Source organism: Corythoichthys intestinalis, chromosome 7 (genome assembly GCF_030265065.1).
Source record: "Corythoichthys intestinalis isolate RoL2023-P3 chromosome 7, ASM3026506v1, whole genome shotgun sequence".
In the NCBI taxonomy this organism is placed as follows: Eukaryota; Metazoa; Chordata; class Actinopteri; order Syngnathiformes; family Syngnathidae; genus Corythoichthys; species Corythoichthys intestinalis.
In genome coordinates, this window is record NC_080401.1 from 45,096,885 (window position 1) to 45,118,803 (window position 21,919).

The following is a 21,919-nucleotide window of genomic DNA, read 5'->3' on the forward strand; positions in this document are numbered from 1 at the left end:
CCTGCAGTGTCTCACATTCTGGTCTCACTTTCATAATCGCCCAGATCCTCCTGACTGGGTGGCAATGGAGATGAGATCAGCGGACAATGTATCCCTGGCTGCATTGATTGGCTCCTCTCTTCCACTCTCAACCAGATCTTTAAAGAATCCAGTAGTCAAACACTCAGTGAGGATCTGGTCTCAGTTCCGAAAGTTTTTCGCTTTACATGACTTCTCACCATCAAGCCCAATATTACATAATCATTTTTTCAAACCTTCACTCAATGACCCCGCCTTCAAAGAGTGGAGTCAGAGGGGAATAGAACACTTTAAAGATTTATTTATTGGTAATAATTTGGCAACATTTCAACAATTACGCAACAAATTTGCACTTCCACAGTCAAATTTTTTCCGTTATCTACAAATTCGACATTTTATACTTTCTAACTTACCCACCACGCTAAGCTCTGACAAGACTATTGTTGACATAGTTCTTTCCACAAATCCAAACCAGAGGAGGTATGTCTCTGTTTTTTGTAGCATGATGTTGGCCCTGAAGACTGCATCTATGGATAGAGTCAGGGCAGAATGGGAGGAAGACCTTGGTACCCCCTTTTCTGAGGAAACATGGTTATCCATCTTAAAACGAGTCAACTCCTCATCTCTGTGTGCTCGTCATAATTTAATCCAATTCAAAGTGGTCCACAGAGCTCACATCTCCAAAACCAAACTGGCCACTTTTTATCCTGACATTAGCCCACTTTGTACCAAATGCAATATCTCAGACGGGTCACTCTTTCATATGTTTTGGACTTGTCCTAAACTTGGCAAATTCTGGACAGAGATTTTTCATTCCCTCTCACAGATTTTAACAGTGAGGGTGGAACCGAACCCCCTTATTGGCTTATTTGGAGTTACAGAGGACTCAAGACTATCTTCTGAACAGCGCCGCACTCTAGCGTTTGCCTCCCTCCTAGCTCGTAGGTCGGTCCTTCTAAGGTGGGTGGACCCCCTCCCTCCCACACATACCGAATGGCTGACGGCCTTAATGACATGCTTGAAAATTGAAAAGATCAGATATTCTCTCCATTATTCTAATGGTAGATTCTTACGTGCCTGGGGACCATTTTTAAATATTTGTCAGGCCTCTTAAGCCCTTGGCATTCTACAATCTGGCAACTCTTTTCTTTAGTGTATTGATATTTATTATCCAAAACTATTAGTAAAACTCAATGTTCAATGGTCACGAAGTTCACTGGCAGTGACAGGGATTAATTTAATGGTTTATTTTTGTTGGTTTTCTTTTTGTTTCTTGGGGGTTTTTTTGTTTGTTTTTGTTTTGTTTTCATTTTATTTTATTATTATGATTATTCTTTTATTTATTTGTGTGGGTGTTGGATGTCAGTCCCGCTTTTCATCACATTTTGTCTTTTCCTTTTTGAACTGGAAATCCATGCACAACTAGTGTGAAATTTTGGAAAATAAAGAGATTTTGATGATCAAAATGTCTGTCTTTTTTAGCTTAGAATCATTAATTGAGGTCTAATATTTCGTTTAAAAAGAAAAAACGACAAAAAAATTATTCACTCACATATTTTAAACTTAAACAAATGACGTCACAATGAAATAAATGGCGTCTGTAAAAAAGTCATGGATATTTACCACATAACTATCGCTAAATTGCATTTTTTTTGCGACCCTTGTTATATGACCATCATAAAATCCCCAAGATTCCAGCTAGCTGTGACATGACACTCAGTGATACATGCGACATGAAGTTTTTGGATCGAAACAAGGTAAGTACGCAATAATATCTCAAAGTCATGGCATCTGTAATTCTGCTCTTGCGTGCTCTCACCCCCAGATAGGGTTTTGCTGTTTAAAAAAAAATTTTTTTTTTTTTAAAATGGCCTCCTGTCCAAAATTTTTCCTCCACCCGAAAATTGAGATTTTAAGCTTTCCAATGATGTATCACACATGCATATCGGACAATTTTGAAATTTGGCCAAATTGGGGGTCTCAGAGCGGAACTTCAAGTCACCTGTGTGTTTTCCGATATATATATATATATATATATATATATACACACATACACACACAAATATATATATATATATATATACACACATATACATAGAACTGGGAATCTTTGGGTACCTAACGATTCGATTACGATTACGATTCAGAGGCTCCGATTCGATTATAAAACGATTATTGATGCACCCCCCTCCTTTTTTTTTTTTTTTTTTAAATGTTTTGTACATTAGTTCCAAAATTGTTCAAAAATACTCAGGCTTAACCAAACTACTATTTCAGTATCAAGTTAACATATAGCAGTAAACAAATATACAAAAATAACAGTAAATAAAAAACTCCAGTCAACATTCTGTATCAGCAGCTTTAAACTACATTCAATTAATTTAATGTTGTGAATCAACCGTAAAGTTGTTAAAATTGCTCCCGTTATTCCATAATTTCCCTTTTGTCTACTTTCAACATGTGAAAGTTTTAAAACTATTTTAAAGATAGATTCAAGTCAATATTTTAACGATTTAGGAGTATTTTAGATAAAAAGTTAATTAGGTTTGCTTGGAAGGTTCGCTACAACAGCCTTGCAGGGAAGTGTACTGCTTTAAGATGGCGGCCGTTTACTAACAACTGCATCTAGCTTTTTGTAGGTGTGCTGCTAACGCTACCGAATCTATATTGCATCTAGTCCTATATAAATGATATCTACCGTAACATTATGTGGATGTACTTTGTAGCAGCTTTTCGGCAGCAGTCAGGTATGTTGTTGTGTTTTTTTTATCTCGTGGCATGAGTTGAGCGAGAGCCGTGAGTTGAGCATTGGCATTACCCGAGGGGCCGGGTAATGAGAAGCATGATGTTTAGCTACTCTCGCTCCGTTCCTCATTGACCGCGCGGCGCGCTGAGTGTGTTGTACTTCCGCTTTACTTGGCATATTTCAGTAATCGGAATTTGGATGTTTGTGAATCGTTCTCGAATCTTCCACGGCCGAATCGCGAATAATCTAAGAATTGGAAATTTTGCACACCTCTAATATATATATATTAGAGGTATATATATATATATATATATATATATATATATATATATATATATATATATATATATATATATATATATATATATATATATATATATATATATATTTATACACATATATCCATACTAGGGCTGTCAAATGATTAAAATTTTTAATCGAGTTAATTACAGCTTAAAAATTAATTAATCGTAATTAATCGCAATTAATCTCAATTCAAACCATCTATAAAATATGCCATATTTTTCTGTAAATTATTGTTGGAATGGAAAGATAAGACACAAGACGGATATATACATTCAACATACGGTACATAAGGACTGTACTTGTTTATTATAACAATAAATCAACAAGATGGCATGAACATTATTAACATTCTGTTAAAGCGATCCATGGATAGAAACACTAGTAGTTCTTAAAAGATAAATGTTAGTACAAGTTATAGAAATATTATATTAAAACCCCTCTTAATGTTTCAGTTTTAATAAAATTTGTAAAATTTTCAATCAAAAAATAAACTAGTAGCCCGCCATTGTTGATGTCCATCATTACCTACACAATTCTCATGGGTGCTGAAGCCTATAAAATCAGTCGCACCCAAGCACCAGCAGAGTGCGGCAAAACTCCATAAAACAATTAACAGGTGGGCATTTCACTGTACTGTCATTTAAATCTGTCTGAGCGGGGCATGTGCGTTAATTGCGTCAAATATTTTAACGTGATTAATTTTTTAAAATTAATTACCGCCCGTTAAAGCGATAATTTTGACAGCCCTAATACATACACACACATATATATATATGGCTATTCCCCGGGTTACGACGTAAATGACATGTGATTTCGACTTTACGACAGCGGAGTCTCGTCCGCTATTTTGTCTCCTGTTTTTTTTTTTATATATTGACTTTTATTTTTGTGATGCATGCTTTTATTTTGGCGCAGGAAGCATAGAGGAGGTAGTACTTCCACACGCGAGTAAGAGCGCATGCGCATGAAGAAGTCAACCAGCTGAGTGAGAGAGAGAGAAAGGGAGAGAGAGAGGGCAAAGAAAGCGTGCGCGCACATTTGTTGCTTGTTAAACATCCACAGAGGCAACACCTGTACATAACCCATTTTGTACTGTTTATTGTGCGTTTTCAATTGTGGTCAAATACTTGGGGCGAATTTATGTGATTGTTTTTGATGCTGTATGGACGCTAACTGATACATGCTAATCGTTTGTGTGGATTGTTATTGCTGTATCAGCAGCTAGTTATAAACGCAAATATGAAATGCTGTTATTGGAGATGAAACTGATTTAATTTAATTCTGCAAGTGTTGATGTCATGAGCAGTCATGAATCAAGTCATCAAACCATACAGACATCAGACATTGTCATTTCGGGGCTCAGCTCGCTATCTAGTTAGGACTTAGCTTCAACGTCTTGGCAAGGACAATACAATGACGTGTAATACATGTTTTTGGATAGTTTTGACATTTGGGAGGTATTTAAAGGGTCAATTCAGACTTGCGCAGAAATTCGAGTTACGTTTCCAGCGTAGGAACGGCCGGTTCATAACCCGGGGACTATCTGTACTGTATTTGGCAAAGGCAGGCATATTTACATTACGACAACATGAACATCTATTGTCGTCCATCCATACTTGCATGTTTAAAAAAAAATTTCTAGTATAACGTGGATTTTTACCTATTCTGTTTTTTATGGAACATATCTGTATTTGTCTGCAATGAACAAGTTCATTTTTTTATGTCTTCTAGACACATGTGATTTCGCCCAGCATCCTCATGTAATGGGCTAAACTCACCAAACAGTGGGCAGAAGCCAGTGCTCCAAGATATTTTCAATTAAAACCACATCGCGCCTGCATATTACACAGACGACGCCGTGAGAAATGATTTTAATTTTCTCTCTGCTTTGCCTTCACGGTGGCGTGCCCATCAGCTATCAGTGAAATCAATGACAACACGCTGTGACAAACAAGCGCGACCGACAGCGCGGCGAAAGAGAGCGAGGCGGCCAGTGTTTGTTTGGCGGGGGCTCAACAAAAGCGAGGGAATGGATGTAAAACAATTAGAAAGGGAGGCGAGAGTGCAGTCAATTATGAGGCCCACCTTGTAAGATTGTCTCTACATTGATTTGTTCGGGGTGGGTGAGGATCTTTGTCTCCCCCATAGTTTACCTAATTGCACTCATGCCGACCCTTTAATTACTCCACCAAGACCAAGATGATCTCACCACACTGCTGTCTTTACAGATTTATACAACAAGGTGGGAACAAAAGGAAGGATGGCCATCTTAGCCAGCATTTTCATCGAGTAGCTTTAAAAAGGCCTTTGTGTAAGGCACCGATACAGGTAGTCCCTGGTTTATGAACAATTTCTGTTCCTGCACTGGCGATGTAACCCGGATTTCCATGTAAGTCCGAATTAACCCCTTGAATACCTCTAAACACCCTCTAAATTAAAAAAAAAAAAAAAAAATCCAAAAACATTATACATCACTGTACTGTCCTCCCCAAGACGTTGGAGCTATGTCTTAGCTAGACAGCGAGCTAGGCTCCGAAATGCCAATGTCAGACATCCGTGTGTTTTGCTGAGTTTATTCAGCTGCTTGTGACATCAACACTTGCAGAATGAAACTAAAATAAAATAAACTCGTTAAAATTAAGCGTTTACATGTACAGGTAGTTGCTGATCCTACAATAACAAACGATTAGCATGTATCAGTTAGCATCCGCACATTATCAAAAACAATCACATAAACTTGCCCTAAGTATTTGACCACAATTGAAAACGCACAAACAGTACAAAAGAGGGTTATATACAGTTGCCGCCTCTGGATGCTTCACAAGCTACAAATGTGCGCGCAGGCTGTCACCTCTTTACTCGGCTCCGCTCTCCCTCATATGTACCTGTGTGTAGTGGGCGGTGCGTAAATGGTCTCGTGTGCGGAACGACAACCTGCTCTATGCTTCCTGCGCCAAAATTAAAGCATGCATCACAAAACAATAGTCAACATTAACCCTTTAACACCTAAGCCTATTTTGGCCGAATTTGCATGCATTTGATGTTGCCTTTATATTTCAAAGAAAAAATTGTTCACAATGGCCAAGTTGGGTCCCTTTTTTAAGGACACCTTGAACTTCATGTCCAAACTGTTGTTTTCTTCACTGACCAATTATAATCCACATTTTGGACCCAAAAACACAAAAAAAATCCCAAAATATTTTTTCAAAATTTGTAATGTTGATGTCCCATTGACAACCAAACATGCTCGACCAAACGTTTTGAAGCTTGATAATATTTATTCTACTTGTTAGGATAAACATTCAATAGAAAAAAATAAGATTGAATAGTTTTATGTCTGACAATTCAACACAAACAGCAAGTATGGTCATAGGCGCTTTTGGCCTTTACACATACTATGGTCAAAACGGGTAATATACAGTGCAAAATAGTGAGAAAAAAATATATATACATATATCATCTAACACAAAAAGGGTTTGGAGGATATCTCTTTGTGAAGTTAGGTATTATACCCATCACCTTATCTAAAGTATTTACGTACGTGCAACCAAGCTTCTCGAACACTCATCTTTATAAAATTTTCTTGAAGAAAAATGTATATAACATTGAAAAAAAGTATTTAAAAAAATATTGACAAGTAGTTCAGTTCAATTCAAATTTTTCTGGCATACGACCCAATAAAGTTTTTTTTTTTTTTTTTTTTTGCGAACTCAATAAAGCTTCTGCATGAACAGGTCACGGAGCTGCGTCACACACAACGTCACACAGCCTACTCCGTCCCGTTTGCGCGCTGCTGTCAGCCTGTCACTTCTACTCGTAGAAACGCAGACTCATCCCAGGAAAACAACGGCAAATACGGCTCATCTTCTTCCTTGAGTTAATGAAATAATGCATTAGCTTGCGCTAAATTTAGTTTTAGATTCATTCTGCACGTTTCAAAGTCGCTCGCTCAAACTGGCCGTTGTTTGCTTCAGCATGCCTCCATTTCCTTAGTTGGCGCCTCGCTCGGAAATGCATTTAATTTTTTTTTTTTCAACAAATGTCCACATTCGGTTCGTCCTTCTTGACATCACAACGACTCTTGGGATATGTATTCTTTTGTGCTTCTTTCGGTTTTGAAAAAGGACAAGATGATGGAAATATGGAGATAGATACATGGTCCATGCAGCGTTTTAATGCATATTTATGAGTGCAATAAAAATATAAAACTCAAATGACATTATCTCCCATTTTTCTTGGTCGATTGACTTCAAATAAAAACTGGTGTGGACATCAACTTCCGTACTTTCAAATGAGACCAACCAGCGGCATGTGGGTGACGTAATTACAGCGTGACGAAGCTTCAAAGACGACATGGGTAAACGCGTCGCTGCCGACACGTTCGGTGTTAAAGGGTTAAAAAAAAAAAAAAAAAAAAAGACGAGACTAAGGTGTCGTACAGTCAAAATCACGTAAGTCCAGAATGTTATAACCCGGGGACTACCTGTACATACGAAATCAATGACTGTTCCAGCTTGTGATGTAGTATCAGATGTGTAATACAGCAGGGTAGCCCATAATCCAACTACCTTGACATTTCATACCATGCCCATGCTGTCCTTGAGTGAACAATTTGGTGCTTATTAGATAAAGGCTGACTGAACTGCAAACCAAAGTGCTACCAGGATATGCAATGCACAAACGCATCCAACTGTTTGAGACTCCCACGCAGCATAACTGATTAGATAGGGGTGGACAGGGTTTAGGGGGGGTGGCGTGGCTCAGTGGTAGAGTAGTTGTCCCCCAACCCAGAGGTTGTGGGTTCAATTCTCCGCCCTGATGACCTCGCCTAAGTGTCCTTGAGCAAGATACTGAACCCCATGTTGCTCCTGGTGCTGCGTCACCAGTAGGTGGTTGCGAGATAGTGTAAAGCGCTTTGAGCGCCTTGAAAGGTGGAAAAGCGCTATATAAATATAACACAATAACACAATAACCATAATCAATTGTAAACATAATGATCGAGCATAAACATACCTGGTGGGATAAACCCAAATGCCCAGTTGGGTACCAAGATTCCGAATGGATTTTTTGCACTTTTGTTGCCTGTCACGGCCGGAGGCTTTCGTTCCTCTGACTTTGGAGTTGAGTCCTTGGAAGGTGTCCAATGGCTTCCAAACACGAAGGATTCGGACACTGCCAATCTGGACTCCATTTCTGTTACAGCATCTTTTGAGTCTGACCCAACACTTGTCAATTGACTGGCAACAGTGGTTGATTCCGTAGATAAGTTTCCCTCCGGCTGGCTTCCGGTCTTTTCCCTCCATGAGATAGAAATGGACACTTCCTGTAAAGAAGAGTTTGTAGAGGAAAGTTCCGTAGTGGCTGCTGTGGTTGGAGGATCTGTCCCAAGGGTGTCTTTGGTTGTCTGAGGCTGTGTCGTGGTGATCTCTGTGGTAGTCAGCACATCTGTCAAGGACTGAAGTGTGGAAGTGACAACTCTGGATCCACCGCGGCCAGGCTTTCTACCCGAGCCTTTCCTTTGCTTCTTAACAGGAGTAAATCCACCAGTTGAGCCACTTTCACCTCTTTGTGAAGAAGAAGAAGAAAAAGCAGAAGAGAGGTTGTCAGCAGGCCGGTGTACATATATGATCTCTCCCCTGGCCTCTGCTGTTTGAGGTGAGGTAGTGGCTGTTGGTTGAGCCATTAGCTGCCACAGGGATGAAGATGTGTGTTCAGCAACAGTCACAAGTTCACTCTGGGTTGGGGTAGGTGAAGACTCAGATTCTGGACTGCTGGGAACAGTATTCTGAAAGTCCCCAGGAAAACTGTTTCCTTCACTACTTCCCTCTACTTCCTTTTTATGATCAGTCCCAGTCACTGTAGTTGTTTCTGCCTCATATGCATCCCGGTGCCTCCCCTCACCAGAATAGTCTTCTACTGCGTCTTGGTGAAACGAGTCTGGTAGGGTTATCATCTCAAGAGGCCCTGATTTGGCTTCTTGAGGCTCCCATGTTTGGCGTAAACCAACATTCCTGGGAAACCCAAGTCTGAAGCGCTGGGCTGACTTGATGGCCCACGCAGGACCTCCTTGGGGAACCTTGACTTGTTCACTGAGGCTTGATTTCCCTTCAGGGCCCAGTGCCGTTATCCCTGTGATAACACAAAGTCAAAGTATTTAATTTAATTGCATTAACAGCAGCCGAGTAGGTGTGGGCTAGCTATTAATAATTCATTTCATGGGTGTGGAAGTAGCAATTAAACCTCAAGACTGGCTTACACGAGTTCCATGAACCATACAGGCAGCACAGTTTGCCTCGTGAGAACGTATGACGAAATCTTTTGTGCACTGCAAAGCAACCACAATCTGAAGCAGGCTTGTATAAATACGAGGGCTGTCAAACGATTAAAATTTTTAATCGAGTTAATCACAGCTTAGAAATTAATCGTAATTAATTGCAATTCAAACCATCTCTAAAATATGCCCTATTTTTCTGTAAATTATTGTTGGAATGGAAAGATAAGACACAAGACAGACATAAACATTCAACATGCTGTACATAAGTACTGTATTTGTTTATTATAACAATAAATCCACAAGGTGGCGTGAAGATTATTGGAATTCTTTCTGTTAAATTCTTAAATTAATTAGAGATCTAGCCAAGGCAAAGTCTGAGTAAGTTTTATGTGTATTTTGCATCACTATTTTTATTGGGAATGCCAGTTGTCTTTGCATTGAGCGCTTTTCTTTTTGTGAACATTATTTTTTTGAGAGATAGGAATATTATTTTTTTTGTGCTTTCACTAAATGATACTGTTTCGACTTAACTGTTCCGCCCAAATGCATGATGGGAAGTTGGGCAACCATGGCTGTCAGTGGTGGCTGCAAATGGTATATAGTATGTTCTGCCTTGTGTTCAATTAAGCGTGTTGATAAAAACAGTCACCTCTGAGAGACAGGAACGTTAATATTGTTGTGTTATCACTAAATGATACTGTAGCGACTTAACTGTTACGCTCAAATGCATGAAGGGAAGTTGGGCTACCATGACTGTCATTGGATGCTGCAAATGGTATACAGTATGTTCTGCCTTGTGTTCAATTAAGCGTGTTAAGAAAAAGGTCGTCTCCTGTCATTTTTCCCCACGTCGTTAGCCACAATACTTATATTTGTTGTGAAAGAGTTGCCAAAGCTTAAGCCAATAAAAGGCGCGGTCCAATGAACGCCTTTGTCCAGTCGCATTTCTCTGCCTTTTCGCCCGCATGAACGGTCATTTCGTGCATGCGTTAATTGAGTCAAATATTTTAACGCAATTAATGTAAAAAATTAATTAGCGCCAGTTAACGTGCTAAATTTGGCAGCACTAATAAATACAGTACGCACAAAAATCGAATCAATCCAAGACCAAAATATTTGGGAAGTACACGCCCTACATAAATACTTGTATGTATTTTGTCTTTTCAGATGTGTGATATTAAAAGGGAAAATTCACCAATAATGGCAGTGTCGCCTCAGGTGACCTACAGTGTAAGAAATGAAAACTGCAGGCACTGTTAACAATAAACAGCTAGTCAAAGGAAGCATACCAATTTAAGTTAGCGTTTGATTTTCAAGCTATTTCCGAGCAATGTGCACGCTTAAAAGAGGAAACCACAAACTATGTCTGGACATTCCATTCAACTTTTCTTGAACATAAACCTTCATTTAGCTTCCCACACATACAGTTCGTTTAAAATTCACGTGCTCGTCCAAAGATTTTCTGTCCATCTCTATTGATTACACATTGACCTTGCTTTACCAAATGTTTGTGTAGGGAGAGCAATGAGTGTACGTCTGCAGCGTCGTGTTGTTTGTATCTGTAACGTTTTATCTCATCATACAACATTTCTGTAACTACCCTGATAATTCAAAATTCATAAAACCACCAAAAAACACCTAAAAAAACTGACGGGGGAAATTTAAATGGAGCTTAAGCAGAGGTGGGTAGAGTAGTAAAAATTTTACTCAAGTCAAAGTAGCCATCCAAAAAGTGTACAGGAGTAAAAAGTATCCAGTTAAAAGAATACTCTATATATAATAATGGGCAGTGTTGGTCATCTTACTTTAAAAAAGTAATTAGTTACAAATTACTTCTCCCAAAAATGGCGTTCGTAACTCAGTTACCTGAATGTAAGAGTAATTAGTTACTTGGTAAAGTAACTGGTGATAATTTTCATGTTTTTTTTTCTCTCCAAAAAAAAAAAAAAAAAAAAAAAAAAAAAAAGGTCACACAATGCGAAGTTTAAAGGGTTTTTGGAACAATTGGTCCTAGCCCAATTCTTTACCCTAAACTTAACTAGACACAGGGGTATTGCGGATATTGCGGTAACTAGATAGTAACCTTTGCTATGTGTGGAAGTCATTTAATGTTGTGAATCTACCGTTAAAGTTGTTTAAATTGCTCCCGTTATTGCATTAGTTCCCTTCTGTCTACTTTCGACAAGTTTTAAAACTGTTTCATCATTTAAAGATAGATTTAAGTCAAGATTTTGCCGATTTAGGAGCATTTTAGATAAAAACACTTAGGTTCGCTAGGAAGTTTCTCTACAACAGAGCCTTTCTGACAGGTCTACTGCTTTAAGATGGCGGCTGTTTACTAACGCATCTAGTTCTTTATACATGTTGCTAATGCCACAGTGTGTCATTTGCATCTAGTTCTATATTATGTGATATCTACCGTAGCATCATGTGGGCGTATTTTGTAGGCTATCGGCTACAGTCAGGTATTATTGAAGCCACCTAGCATCGCGTTTGCAATGGCCTCACAACTCCCTTGCCTCCTCCCCACTCCTGCTCTGCTCTCTCGTCTCCATGAGTCAGTCTCTCTCAGACTTTTCTCGCGTCATTCAACCAACATAGTAACGCACGCCTTTGCCGCCTCAGTAACGGTAACGGTGTTGCCAAGATGAGAGAATTAATTAGATTACTCACTACTGCAAAAAATAACACTGTTAGTAACGCTGTTATGTGCTAATGCCATTATTAACAACACTGGTAATGAGTAACATTGTACCTGCTTTTTTTTTTTCAATGTATTTTTTTTTCTCCCAGCACAAAAGTATCTACGTATATGAATTGTTGTTATAATGATACTGTACAATAACACATAACCACATTAAGCCCAAAAAAATCTAAAAAAAAAAAAAAAAAAGAAATCATTGAATTCCGGCGAAAGAAGAAAAAGGAAAGAAATGAAGCATTATTCTTCCAAAGAGCATGAGTGCTCTCTAGAGGAGAAAATAGTTCCTAGTTTGAATAGTGAAAACTCCTTCATAGTTACTATTATGAAATTAGAAGGATCATATCTCTGGTTTTCCGTGGTCAATTGCTGCCAAATAAAAACTGGGATAGAGGTTTAACTCCACACTTTTTATTCATGTTGAGGTCAACACTCAATGTCAAATACTTGATTTTTTTACGGTGCTCTTAACATGCCACGTGGTTGAACAGGCTGGCGTGATCATAGCTAGCAAGCTTGCGTAGATTGGTGTAATGGAGTCATGTGATTATTGTTGCGACATCTCATTGGTGAACTTGGTAGAGCTACTCTTGGCATTGCTGTCAAAAAAACAAACAAACTAATATGTAGTCTAAAGAGGGAAAAATGTAACGACTCCTGTGTAGCCCAATGTAGCGGCGTAGGATTATCGCTTTTTTTCTTCACAAATATATTCAAGTAAAAAGTATAACTTGGTAAAACTACTCTTAGAAGTACCTTTTTCTCAAAAAGTTACTCAAGTAAATGGAGTACATGTAACACGATACTACCCACCTCTAATTTTAAAGCACCACAAGACAGGCTGAGGAAAGCTTAAATGACCTGGAAAACACTAACTGAGGCAGGAGACTTGCCAGCACCCAAAAGCCAATTTAGGAGATTGACAAGCTTCTCGTAGAAGTACTTTTTAATCATGTACAACTGACACTAGCAAAGAGTATCTTGATAACAACAAGAGGAAACATGATCACCATGTTTACGAACTGCTAACCACTCAACCGTCTCTTCGCTGTACTGCGGTCTGCTTTCCTTTCTTTTTGGATGAGAATAACAGTTGTGGTTACAAAAAGCAACACAATACAGGAGCAGCAAAGCACATTGGCTTAGCAGGAGTTTCTTGTGGGAAGACAGCAGTTTAAGCTCTAGGCTCCCGCGCTTGACTGGCAAGCAGCTGTCAAAGAAATTTCTCACCAAATTTCCTCCTTCAAGCACTTCAATTTGTTTATTTACGATGTTTATTGTTAGGTACTTGCTAAATTTAGCCACTGTACACTCCAGAATAAACACGAGCGCATTTAAAAGTATATTTTAGTCAAGTAAAATCAACTCTTCCACGGAAAAAAATAAACAACCAAGGAAGCACACAACTACCGGCATATTGAATATCAGACCTGTGCCACCCATAAGGCAATTTAAGCCACCGCCTAAGGGCGCACCAGCGTCCAAAAAGGCGTCAAGAAAAATATTCAAATAATATTTGATGAAAGCAGTATTCAAAAAATTATACAAAACAATAAAACAAAAGAACAAAACCATTCATAATAAGTCTTTGAATAATAATGAAATCATTTTTCTAGTGTGCCTTCTGCCAGTTTCACTTTTCCTGTGATGCGATAATTTCATCACGGACCCTAGTCTCACCACCCAGCAGACCAGCCAGCTACCTGAAGGTGCTATTTATAGCCTCTGCAATTGAGCGACGTTACGGTGACAAGTAGGGTTGTTCCGATCATGTTTTTTTGCTCCCGATCCGATCCCGATCGTTATAGTTTGAGTATCTGCCGATCCCGATATTTCCCGATCCGATTGCTTTTTTTTGCTCCCGATTCAATTCCAATCATTCCCGATAATTTTTCCCGATCATATACATTTTGGCAATGCATTAAGAAAAAAATGAATAAAACTTGGACGAATATATACATTCAACATACAGTACATAAGTACTGTATTTGTTTATTATGACAATAAATCCTCAAGATGGCATTTACATTATTAACATTCTTTCTGTGAGAGGGATCCACGGATAGAAAGACTTGTAATTCTTAAAGGATAAATGTGACTTTGTGTATTGTGACTAAATATTGCCATCTAGTGTATTTGTTGAGCTTTCAGTAAATGATACTGTAGCCATGCCCAAATGTATGATGGGAAGTGGAACCATGACTGTGCGTAGTGCTACCAATTGATATAGCTTCTCTGCGTTGGGAAATAACATAAGGTGTTAAGAAAAAGATCAATTGCTACCTTGCTTCGCCACATTGCTTCCCATGATATTTCTAATCGTAGGGAGAGGGATTGTAGACTTTAGCCAATTAAATAAAGGCTCCAAAGGCTGCCAAAATTCACTCTACTCATTTTACGCTGCCTTTTATCTCTCTATATAGGTAAAACGGTGCCATTACAGATTGAGCGCGACAATGCGTGAGTGGGTCTTGCAGCGCATGCATTAATTGCGTTAAATATTTTAACGTGATACATTAAAAAATAATAATAATTACCGCCGTTATCGGAATAAATTTGATAACCCTACCTTAAGCCTAAACTAAAAACTCTGGATGAGTGTAACATATTATGTTTGTAAAGTTAAATACAATTAGAAAACGATTTAATTAAAAAAATATATTTATCATTAAAAGGCATGGCCGCTATTTTTTTGCCGATTCCGATACTTTGAAAATGACGTCTCTAGTGAAAAGTCAACTTCATGAAAAGACAAAAGCCCTTCGGGTCAGAAGAAAAAAAGAAGACAGCAAAGACTTGAAGAAAAACAGATGTTTGTTGTGATTATTTTTTTACAACAGCATAAGCACGTAGACTTAGCGCAAATGCAAGCTAGCGGTTATTTACATAGAGCTTATATGACTTAGTGCTAAAGCAAAATTATACTGTATCTTTAGCCAGGCTGTTTTAGAAATATTTTCAGTATTCAGCCAGTTGTGGATTAGTTTCAGTTAAATGTACTCCCCCTCCAATTTTAGAAAAATTTGGACAAAGTGTATGGGAGACTAAAATTGTCTTGCTTATTTTCATGTGATGTGAACCACTTTTTCCTTGTGTTAAATTGTGCTTTTCAAATAAATTTGCCTTGCCTAAAAGTGCCAAGGTTAAATAAATACACCATTAAATATGGAATTAATCATTTCAAAGTTCTGTGGTATTGGGGACTAAAAGTGCCACGGATTTAAATACAAACATTTGTTATTAAATGTGTCATTAATTCATTAAAATGGCGATCACATTCATGTAAAAATATTCAATTTATTATTATTTTTTTTTGCTAACATATATTATTTAATTCATTATTATTGGATAGTCCTGTGTATTTGCCGTACTTCAAGAATTTATTTTAACTACGCACATCAAAGACAGTGGCCGGATTCAATAGACAGGTACAGTAGGCTGCAAGAATTTAGGCGCTATTATGGTTATGTCATGCTGGTTTCACAATCAACAGCTATTTGACTAATATAATGTAACATTCCACTTTCCTCTCTTTGTAGATGCTCTTCTGAAATATTTTCCTGCTACCTCTGTACATCCTGGGCCATCTTTTACAGCGAACTTATCCACATCAGCACCAAGTCCAAGCCTACCAAGTCCAGGAAAGAAGTGCACCTTCCAAAACAACTGTCATATGAAAGTGCAATAGATACTTTTGCATCAGTGAAGACAAGGTGAGTAAGGTTATGATGGAGAAAATATTATGTGACCCGAAGTGAATTAGCATTTATGATAAATATGCCTTATGATAAATTCAATCTGGGTCAAAGGGCGGAATGATGGGGGAAAATATTATATTATGCCTTTGTGATGTATGATTGCTTCTGTGACATAGATTGTAACAACTTTTATTGTTTTTCACCTTGTTCCCATAGTTAGGAGACGGGCCTGAGTAGGGAATCTCACGAGATAACTTGTTTTGCAGCATAGTACGCGCTTGAATCCCATAAGTTAGGAGCGAATCTCATGAGATAACTTGTTCTCCACTCATAATATTTACCGTGGGAACACAACATCTGCTACTGGACAGCACAACCTGGGAACCACGCAAGGAAAAGCCCTTTTTTCGAGGGGCTGAACAAAAGTAGCTTTGTCATTGGACGGGGCCGCGCCGCCTGGGAGCGGAGGTTGGCCGTATCTGCCCCTGTGTAGCGCGTCCCTACAAAAACCGGACATTTCCGGGCGACTCATGAAGTCCGCCAGCGGGTCACGTACGGATCGCCTGGCTTTGTTCCTTCGCCGCCTTACTGGAGCGTTGGCTCCCGCTCATTTGTCACGGTAAGCGATTTTCATTGCTAAAGGAAGACCTGGTTGTGCTGTAACGGTTTCGCGGGGATTCTGGGATTGACAAACTCGATCTAGCGTCATCGTTACCCTTGTTATGTTTGTTTTTGATACTTGTTTGCTTGCTTTTGTGGGATTGTAATCAATAAATCTCATTTATTCTGCATTTTCTAATCAATAAACATTGTCTATTTTGCAAAGGTGTGCCTGTTACTGAATCACCGCGAACCTGGAAATTTCGGAAAACAGGTTATAAATCAAGGTGAAAAAAAAGTTGCATTTTAAAGTGTTTTGCGTGTCTTTATGTAACTTTGTGTGGGTGGGTGGGTGTTACTCATATTGTAATAACAATTGCAATTTATTTAATGCATTTGTTTTTGAAGTGTTTTCATTGGTGCTTTTAAATAGTTATTAAAGCATTTTTCTTTTAATTTCTGCACTTGTTCGTTGTCTTTTTATATATAATAAATTAGAGAAAGAAATAGGAGAACGTGCTTTTTCAATGTTAGTGTTTAAATATATGTGGTGAAAATGGGGGGGCACGAACAAATATGTTGCCTAGGGCACCAAATTGGTCCGGAACGGCCCTGTTGAATATACTGTACTGTTGTTGTCCAACTGTATGTTGGAAAATGCAACACTATAGGCTCAGACAACAATATAGCCTACCCTTGGAAGTGAACACCAAACTTTGACTGCTCGCAACTCAAATTTGTCCTAATCCTAGCCACCTTCCTTAGAGGGAACTACGGACAGATGACGTCAGTGGACAGTGACGTCACTGGGCAGCGCTGCTGTACTTCCACACTGTCACTTGTTTGCTACATAGACAAATCGTCGGTTCCGACCTTCCAATTTGAATCCAAGTGTAAAAGTGATGAGCAGGACAGCACTCTCGATATTTCACAAAACGAGCAGCAAAAGCAATTAAATGAAGGTCTTCAGCGGGATTCGAAGCCAAATTTCCGGTGTGATGGACGAGCACGTAGACGACAGGACTAAACTTCCGTGTGATGTTGGAGTTTTTTCTTACGAAGTAATCACAACCCACAAGCATTGTCTGTCTGTGCGGTAAAACCTAAAAGGGAAACGCAACTGAAAAGAAAGTGCGGCTGGCTTGACCACGGAATTAGAGAAACGCGGCAGAAAAGCAGACAACAATAACGTACAGATTGCGTAAAAGCGTTCATAGAACACACACAAAAAAAACACCCGATCGCGAAAAGGGAGAAACAAAAAGGCTCCGTGACTGTAGGTTGGGATCAATAAAACAGGAAAAACCATGGTTGGAGGCAGACAAACGGAAAAAAACAAGACAATGATGCAACTAGTAACGAAGGGATATACAAACTGTCAAATAGCAGCACGTCAATATATTGGCAAACCGCCTAAGATCGGTTTAAAGACACTGCTCATGAGCTGGAATTGGATGCAAGTACGACATCCCACAGCTCTGCAACAAAACAATCTGACCGGCAGCAGAATGTGACAAAATCATGCCAGTCGTCATTCTAGCTTTGCTTGCTAGCTAGCACAGCTATTCCCCCAGTAAAGCCTAACCACGCCATCACCCCCAGCGTGCGCATTGGGCACGTAAAACACTGCGCCCTGCATATGTCAAAAATATGAACTAAATATTATAGATTTTTAAATCAATGGCAATAATATACAGTACTGTGCAAAAGTTTTAGGCAGGTATATATATATATATATATATATATATATATATATATATATATATATGGCGGAAAACACTCAGGTGACTTGAAGTTCCGCTCTGAGACCCCCAATTTGACCATATTTCAAAATTGTCCGATATGCACGTGTGATACATCATTGGAAAGCATAAAATCTCAATTTTCTGGGGGAACAAAATTTTTTAACAGGAAGGCATTTAAAAAAAAAAAAAAATTTAACAGAAAAACACTAATTGGAGGCAAGAACACGCGAAAGCAGAATTAAAGACACCACAATTTTAACGAGATATTATCGCCTACTTACCTTGTTTCGATCCAAAAATTACATGTAGCATGTATCACCGAGTGTCAAGACACAGCTGTGAATGGCCACAGCCAGATTTTTATTTTATGGGTGAAACATGGTGATAGAACAAGGGTCGCGATGCATAAATCGCAGATAACAAGGAGTGTTTGAGATTTTCTTTTTAATATAGTTACCGTTTTAAACATTATTTTTCTTTTTTTTTTTTTTTTTTTGGTTGGATCGATTATTTGTCATCTAACATATTGGGGGAAATGCGACAGTAAAAAAAAAAATACATTTAAGCGATAGTTATGAGATAGATATCTGTGACTTTTTTACAGACGCCAAATTTTTGATTGTGACGTAATTCGTTTAAAAGTTTAGAATATGCGAGTGAATAATCTTTTAAAGTTGTTGTTTTTTAAAACTAAAATTTAGACCTCAATTAATGATTCTAAACTAAAAACGACATTTTGAATAATAAATATAATTACTTTCTTTCTTTTTATGGCTAGGTTGAAAAAAAAGCGGTTGCGCGACGTCTGTAAATGGGGGTTTTCGGGGTAAAACTGACAAATTAAAAATAGTTTGGAGGCTTAGTGCGCCATGAATCTGCTATGGCAGCATATAGACATATTGTTCGATCAAGCACAACAGTTCTTTTGGCTTAAAATACAGCAGTTTATTTTAAAGAGGGGTGCAAGAGCAGAAACTGCGTTTTCAGCCTTGTCTGTGTTTTCCGCCATATATATTTCTTTTATAACCAAAAATAGGCACTTGCCCTAAACTTTTCTTGAATGACGTGTATATATACATATACAGTACAGTGCAAAAGTTTTAGGCAGGTGTCCTGCCAAAAACTTTTGCACATTACTGTATGTGTTTCTAACAACATATTTTAGTAAAAATAACAATTGTGGCTTATTAGAGCCTATGAGTCTTTAAAGGGATTCTCTATTTTTAAGACAATTCTTAAAAGATGAATGTTAGTATGAGTTATAATAATTTGATATCAAAACCCCTCTTAATGTTTTTTTTTTTAATAATGTTTGTAAAATTATTTTAAGTGATAGGTCCCCATTCTTGTTACGTCGCAGTGCGTGACGTCGCCAGTCCCGTTGCCTAAATTCCTGCATGTCACTCGTTAGCTTTCCCAACATGTCGTCAGTTCTACCCTTACTATTTAAACCAGATGAAGTGAAGAGCAGGACAGCACTGTCGGTCGTTCACAAGACGAAAATGCGTGCAGCGAATACCTTATAAGACAAAAGTTGGTCAAAACTGGTGATGCGAGAGAGTGCTGTTGGAAACTCCGGTTGGGAGCGAGAGTGTATGCTGTCCTGTTTTATTAGCAGATATTCAAGGTAAGCATTTTGCGTTTTCAAACTTATCCCAATATAATTATGTAGAATGTTAGCATCCAGAGCTGTCGTGTGCTTTACATACAGTACAGGCCAAAGAGCACACCTTTTGTAATCCATGTCTTATACATTGTAACGCGTGGTAGCTAGGATACGCGTATAAAAGTAGAAAAAAGGGGAGAAGCTTCCACTTATGCACATTTACGGGAGCTCAGGAGTACGCAAACACGCGTTCCCTGACGAACTCCAACATTGTTGTAAGCAGTGTTGTTAATCTTACTGAAAAAAAGTAATTAATTATAGTTACAAATTACTTCTCCCAAAAAGTAATTGCGTTAGTAACTCAATTACCTGAATGTAAGAGTAATTAGTTACTTGGCAAAGTAATTGGTGATAATTACTTTTTTTTTTTTTTTCCCCTCAAAAAAAAAAAAAAAAGAAAACATTGGCCACACTATGTGAAAATTTTTGGTACAATTGGCCCGAGCCCAATTCTTTACCCTAATTTACCCTTTACCCTGACTCAACTGTTAAAAGTTGTTAGAATTGCTCCCATTATTGCATTAGTTCCCTTCTCTCTACTTTCGACATATGAAAGTTTTAAAACTGTTTCATCATTTAAAGATAGACTCAAGTCAAGATTTTGCCGATTTAGAAGTATTTTATATAAAAAGTTACTTAGGTTCGCTAGGAAGGTTCTCTACAACAGAGCCGTCCTAAAACGTCTACTGCTTCAAGATGGCGGCTGTCTACTAACGCATTTAGTGCCATGTCTGTCATTTTGCATCTAGTTATATCTATATACAGTACATGTGATATCTACCATGTCTACCATATCTACCATAACATGCGGGCGTAGTTTGTAGGCTATCGGCTACAACATGTATTATTGGAGCTACCTAGCATCGCGTTTGCTCGGCGTCACAACTTTCTTGTCTCCTCCCAACTCCTGCTCTGCTCTGTCTTCTCGGTGAGCCCGTCTCCCTCAGACTTTTCGACCAATATAGTAACGCATAGTAACGCATGCCTTTCCGTCCTCAGTAACGGTAACGGCGTTGCCACGATGAGAAAATTAATTAGATTACTCACTACTGAAAAAAATAACGCCGTTAGTAACGCCATTATATTGTAACGCCGTTATTAACAACACTGGTTGTAAGGTCCACGTCAGAGTCACTGTCGTCACTGTAGCGTGTCATAGTGCTTTAATTATTTAGTATGATTTGGGGAAAACTCCCACGAAGAAGAGTCAACAAAAAAGCTAGCAATAGTAATCCAAATCTGCGTTTCTTACTCACTCGAAGATCCAGGAATTAGACCAATCCCTTGGCAATGTCGCAGCCGCGATCAGGCCGTCGATTCCACAAAATAGACTGATCCGAAAAGCCGCTGTGGGACCGACGAATCAAAAAAATGGACAGATAAAAAAAAAAAACAATATTGCAGACGCGGTGGGACCGTCGGATCCAGAAAATAGACGGATCCCTTACTTGACTGAGGATCCAAGAAAAATGTTCGGGCGCCAGTTGTAACGCGTGGTGGGTAGGATATGTGCATACAGGGACCAAAAAGGGGGGGAAGCTTCCACTTATGTAGATCTATTCACTAAAAATAACAATTCCACCTTCTCTCCCCTTGTTTCCATTTGACTGGAAATTGCATCCAAAAGCAGCACATCGTGGCATTTTACTTCGCGAGTTTAGGCAGCAATAAGCAATTGTTGAACACGCTACACATTTGGAAAGATCCCAATTACGTCATCACTGCGAGGCCGCAAACCATGGCGCCAACTAACGGTCAAAATATGGACTAAATATTATAAAATATTGCCATTGATTTAACATTTCATGTGTTTCTAACAACATATTTTAATACAAGAGAACAATTGTGGTTTATTAGAGCCTACATGTATTTAAGTTAGAGGATCACTAAGTCCGAGGTTCCCTTTAAGCTAAACCAAAATGTACATAACCTGTCCGCTTCCCTGTCTCTAGCAGAACCATAGCAGAGCATTATACCAAAACAAAATTCTACATTAAAAGAAGCGCCAAATTCAGCTTTAATGATCAAAAAGTGAACAGTTGGATCAGAATCTATTGTATAAGTGGGAAAGCTAAGGCTTGTCTCAGTAATAAAAGAGCTTATAATGTACTGAGTAGTGTCTCTAGTGCTCTCTGTAGTCTTTAAACACGGCTGCGCGGGAGCAG

The 21,919-nt window shown here is 38.5% G+C and overlaps 1 protein-coding gene across 2 annotated transcripts in view; it reads right to left on the minus strand.

Moving 5' to 3' along the window:
• ncanb (neurocan b) overlaps positions 1-21,919 on the minus strand; it is a 401,378-nt gene that overhangs the window by 172,976 nt on the left and 206,483 nt on the right. For both annotated transcript variants that reach the window (XM_057841507.1, XM_057841508.1), the window contains one exon: positions 8,084-9,199. In XM_057841507.1, the coding sequence (XP_057697490.1) occupies positions 8,084-9,199 (1,116 nt within the window). The remainder of the gene's footprint in view (positions 1-8,083; positions 9,200-21,919) is intronic.